The sequence below is a fragment of the Nicotiana tomentosiformis genome, chromosome 7, assembly GCF_000390325.3.
Source record: "Nicotiana tomentosiformis chromosome 7, ASM39032v3, whole genome shotgun sequence".
Taxonomy (NCBI): Eukaryota; Viridiplantae; Streptophyta; class Magnoliopsida; order Solanales; family Solanaceae; genus Nicotiana; species Nicotiana tomentosiformis.
Genome location: NC_090818.1, coordinates 47,278,171 through 47,283,938, shown reverse-complemented (window position 1 = coordinate 47,283,938; position 5,768 = coordinate 47,278,171). Strand labels below are relative to the sequence as shown.

General features: G+C 38.8%; 1 protein-coding gene across 1 annotated transcript; it reads right to left on the bottom strand.

Annotated features, from left to right (window-relative positions):
* Positions 1-3,523: 3,523 nt before the first annotated feature.
* LOC138895565 (uncharacterized) lies at positions 3,524-4,348 on the bottom strand. The gene has a single exon (XM_070180268.1). It carries the CDS (start codon positions 4,346-4,348, stop codon positions 3,524-3,526), a length of 825 nt encoding a protein of 274 aa, XP_070036369.1.
* Between the last annotated feature and the right edge of the window lie 1,420 nt (positions 4,349-5,768).

Here is a 5,768-nt window from a genome sequence, read left to right as displayed (position 1 = left end):
ATGGTTTCTAACTCGTAGGCACCTTTTCCAGCGATACCTCGAAATTTATAGGGTCCTTCCCAATTTGGATTTAACTTTCCTGCTCCGGTTGTTTTCGTTAATTGAAAAACCTTTTTAAGAACGAAATCCCCAATTTTGAAATACCTGAGGTGAGCCTTTCTGTTATAATATCGTTCTATGATTTGCGTTTGTGCTGCCATCCATATTAAAGCTGCTTCTCTTCTTTGTTCGAGTAAGTCCAAGTTTGTTCTTAATTCCTCATCGTTCGACTCTTCCATTGCCAATACGAATCCCGTTCTTGGTTCTCCTATTTCAACCGGGATTAAAACTTCTGAACCATACACAAGAGAAAATGGAGTTTCTCCCGTGGCTGTTTTTGTTGTGGTTCTATAAGCCCATAACACTCCTAGTAATTCTTCAGGCCAATTCCCTTTCAATTTTTCTAGTCTCTTCTTCAAATTATTGATGATAATCTTATTCGTCGACTCAGCTTGTCCATTTGCCACATGATGGTAAGGTGAAGAGGTTATTTGTTTAATTTGCCATCTTTAAAAGAACTCCGTGATTTTCGAGCCTATGAATTGTGGGCCATTATCACATACGATTTCTTTTGGGACTCCAAACCGGCATATAATATTTTGCCAAATAAAGTCTTTCACCTCCTTCTCTCGTACCTATTTGAAAGCTCCTGCCTTTACCCATTTTGAAAAGTAATCTGTTAACACTAATAAGTACTATATCTTTCCTTTAGCTTGTGGTAAAGGCCCTACTATATCCATTCCTTATTTAATAAATGGCCATGGGGAAATAACTGTATGTAATAACTCTGCAGGTTGATGCATATTGTTGGCATATCATTGACACTATCACATTTGGCTACAAAAGTTTCCGCATCTTCTTCCATTTTAGGCCAGTAATATCCTGCCCTGATTAGTGTTTTAACTAAAGATCTTCCACCTGCGTGATTTCCGCATTGCCCTTCATGTACTTCTATCATCACGTACTCCGTTTGATTGGGTCCAAGGCACCTTACTAATGGACCGCCAAATATTTTTTGATATAAATTATCTCGAATTTGGCAGTAACGAGCAGCTTTTCGTCGAAGAACTTGAGATTCTTTCTTGCCTTCAGGTACGATCCCATACTGCAAAAAATTAACAATCTCGTTTCTCCAATCCCAGGTTAAATTATTAAAGCTTAACTCATGTTTATCCTGGTCAAGTGCTGAATGAAATAAATGGATTACAATGGCATTTTCCTCACTCGTTACTTCTGCAACTGAAGCAAGGTTAGCCAACGCGTCTGCTTCTGTGTTTTTTCCCTGGGTATTTGCACGATCTTCCATGATTGGAATTGCCTGACCAGTTCTCGTGCCTTTTCCAAGTATTGTTGCATTCGTGGCTCTCTAGCAGTGTAAGTCCCTTGCATCTGATTGACTACCAGTTGAGAGTCACTTTTAATCTTGATTTGCTCTATGGAGAGTTCTCGTGCTAGTTCCAAACCTGCAATTACAGCTTCATACTTTGCTTCATTGTTAGTAATAGGGTAAATTTAATTGCTTGCCTTATACTTTCACCTGAGGGTGGGATTAAGACAATACCTAAACCGACTCCTTTGACATTTTAAGAGCCATCGATAAATAAAGTCCACGTACCTGGATTAGCTCCAGTAAAAAATTGTAATTCCTTTTCTACTTCAGGAATTATTTTTGTATTAAAATCTGCGACAAAATCTGCTAGAACTTGAGATTTTACTGCTGTTCTAGGTTGATAAATAATGTCATATTCACTCAGTTCTATTGCTCATTTGGCTAGTCTGCCTGACAATTCTTGTTTATGCAAAATAATATGCAGTTACTACGGAGATAGGATGGCATTGAAAATATGGTCTCAATTTCCTAGCTGCCATGACTAATGCTAAAACTAATTTCTCGAGATGAGGATATCTAGTTTCAGCATCTAATAAAGATTTACTAACATAATAAATAGGAGATTGTTTACCTTTGTCCTCCCTTACTAAAACTGCACTTACAGCTACTTCTGCAACTGCAAGATATACAAATAGTCTTTCTCCATCCCTTGGTTTAGAGAGTAGGGGAGGATTTGTTAAGTATGCCTTCAAATATTTGAGGGCTTGTCGGCATTCCTCAGTCCATTCAAACCGATTTTGCTTCTTCAAAACTGAAAAAAATTTAAAGCTTTTCTCTGAAGATCTTGAAATGAATCTTCCCAGAGCTGCAATCCTACTTGTCAATCTTTGTACTTCTTTTTTGCTTGTGAGTATATCAGGTATTTCTTTAATAGCTTTAATCTGTGGGGGATTTACTTCAATTCCTCTATTAGATACGAGAAAGCCTAGAAACATACCTGAAGCTACGCCAAAAGCGCTTTTTCTGGTTCAGTTTCATATTATATCTGCGGAGGATCTTGAAGGTAGTTGAAAGATGTTGAAAGTGATCTTCCGCTTGTGTAGATTTGACCAACATATCATCAATGCACACTTCCATCGTCTTCCCCAGGTGTTCTTGGAACATCTTGGTCACCAACCTCTGATACGTGGCTCCAACATTTTTCAAGCCAAAAGGCATGACTTTGTAATAATAAGTCCCCCTGTTTGTAATAAATGAAGTTTTTTCTTCGTCTAAGGGGTCCATTTTTATTTGATTATAACCAGAATACGCATCTCGAAAGCTTAATAATTCCTGGCCTGCGGTAGCATCAATCAATTGATCTATATGCGGTAAAGGGAATGAATCCTTCAGGTATGCTTTATTTAAGTCGGTGTAATCCACACAAACTCTCCATTTACCGTTCTTTTTCGAAATAACCACAGTATTAGCTAGCCAATTAGGATATTTTACCTCACATATTGAATTGATCTTTAAGAGTTTCTGTACCTCTTCATCGATCACTTGATTTTTGAATGATCCTTGCTTCCTCTTCTTTTGTTTGACAGGTATGAATGATGGATCTTTATTTAATTTATGAGTCATCACCTCCGGAGGTATACCAGTCATATCTGAATGGGACCATGCAAAACAATCCACGTTAGCTTTTAAATATTCAATTAACTTACCTCTCTTATCTGGGTTTAACCTTGCTCCGATATGAATTCTTCGATCTGGCCATTGTTCGAATAGTGGAACAGCTTCAAGCTCCTCAATCGTTGTTTTAATGTTTTCGTTCTCTTATGGCTCTTGAATTACATCTGGTCTGGAATCCACGCCTGTTTGTTTTGATACAATTTCTGTTAAAATTTGATTTACCGTATCTTTCTCACTTGCACCCGCATCTTTTTGATTTGCGCTCATATCTTTTTGACTTGACTGTATCACCGAATTGATGCTCCTTGAAGTTTGTTGATCTCCTCGAATATGTTGAATTCCCCATTATGAAGGGAATTTGATAACCTGATGCAATGTGGATGGCACAACATCCATATCATGAATCCACAGCCTCCCAAGAATCATATTATAGGCCATATCCGTGTCTATCACTTGAAATTTTGTTTCTTTGATGAACCCCTATGCGTATGTGCTTAGTTCAATCTCGCCCTTTGTAATAACGGTTGAGTTATAAAACCCAGATAAGAAACGTGCTTTTGGAACTACACGATCGCCCATCAGCATTTCGTTCACCACTCGTAATAAAATGATATTCACAGAGCTACCTGGGTCAATCAAAACTCGTTTTATATTAGTATCATGTATAAGTAAAGATATTGCCAGTGCCTCGTTGTGAGGAATCATTAATCCATCGGCATCTGCATCATCAAAGGTTATGTTGTCGTCTTCCAGAGTTTGGCGAGTTTGTTTCCCATGAGTTATTGTGAATTTTGTTGTTTTTCTCGCGGCTGTATAGGTTACGCCGTTGACTTCTTCTCCGCCGTTTATCACATTTACTGTTCTCTTTGGAGACGGAGGTTTTGGGGGCTCTTGCCTATTTTTCATGTAAGCTTGTTTGCCTTTCTTGCTGAACAATTCCGTCAGATAGCCCTGCTTCAATAAATGTTCCACCTCACCTTGTAATAATCTGTAGTCTGATGTTCTATGGCTTTGATCATTATGGAACTCGCACCAAAAGTCCGGGTTTCTTCTATTTGGATTTGATCTCATCTCTTTAGGCCATCGTACCTTATCCCCCATGCTTCTTAAAATAGCAACCAACTCGGAGGTATTCACGTTAAAATTGTAGTCCCCAATCCTTGCGTTTGTATTAGCATCTCTGTTACGTTCACCTCGATCTTTTCTGAATCTCGACGATGACGAACCTGAATCTCTATTTCCGAAACTGTGATCAGCCCGTACGTTTTCGAATTTGGAACGAGCTTCTCGCCCCGAAGGTCCCATATAAGGCTCGTACCTATTATTACTGGACCTCTTCTCAGATTCTGACCGCCTCAAACCTGTTTTTCTTCAACCCTTGACTGAGCTACGATATCTTCTTCGATCTGTAACTTGGTACTGTACCTGTTATAGACATCATTCCATGTCGTGACAGGGAATTCTCGTAGGCTCTTTTTAAGCCTCCTCATAGCTTCTGAGCTTTTCTTGTTTAAATTGCTTGCAAATGCCATTGCTGCCCAATTGTCAGGTACTCTTGGTAGCAACATTCTTTCACGTTGGAATCTGTCTAAGAATTCTAGAAGCAATTCTGTATCTCCTTGCTTTACTTTAAATATATCCTCCATTCTCTTTTCAACTTTTTGTGCACCCGAGTGTGCTTTTATAAATAGATCTGCAAGCTCAGCAAAAGAGTCAATAGAATTTTCAGGTAAAAGAGAGTACCATGTTAACACTCCTTTAGTAAGTGTTTCCCCAAACTTTTTGACCAGCACAAATTCAATCTCCTGCTTGGTCAAATCATTGCCATTTACTCCCGTGGTGAATCAGTAACGTGGATCGGTCGTTCCATCGTATTTCGGGATGTCAGGCATTTGAACTTTTTGGGAATTGGTAATGGAGCTGCGCTTGGTTTCCATGGTTGTTGTGAATAATTGTCGAAATAAACTCCTTTGACCACAGGTGGTACGCCGAGTATTTGTTCAATACGGTCGTTTTGTTCTTTCACCTGTTTCTGCAAGGTTAGTATTAAAGTTTGTAAATCAGAATTATTATACGTACCTGGTCTCCCATCACGTGACTCGTTGGGAGTTCCTCCGCTTCTAGAATTAGCCAACCCTGATCATGGAATTTCCACAGTTGTAGTATTGTTTGGTGGAGGTGTGGGTGGCACAACTGGTAGTCCCCTCACGAAAGCCTGGAGAGCATCATTCACGTACTCAGCAATTAACTGCTTCATAGCATCCTACTCGACAGTTTGTTCATTTCTATGTCGTTCATTGTTATGAGTAGTGGATCTTTCTGGTGATGCTTCTCTTGAATTGCGTGGGGTTCCTTGAGGTGACGGAACTGGAGTTCCTTCCACCTGCTGGTTGTTGTCATTGACATTCGACATGATTCAGTTGAGAGAGAATGATTTGGAAAGTAAGAGAAGATTATTAGATTCCCGATAACGGAACCAATTTGTTTCTCTAAAGAATTAGATTCTCAGTCAAAGCCTATTTTTAGAATTACTCGGGTTACTGATAATCAAGAAATTCAATATTCTCTCAAAAATAAGAAAGGAAATCAGAATCAGAATTGACAAAGTAATCAATAGAAAGCACAAGAAAGTAATTATATTCCAATATTCATCAGAACGTGTCTGTACAAATGACATTTCTTTCCCTTATATAGAGGTCTTCAAGTACAACGTCTTTTCCCTTTT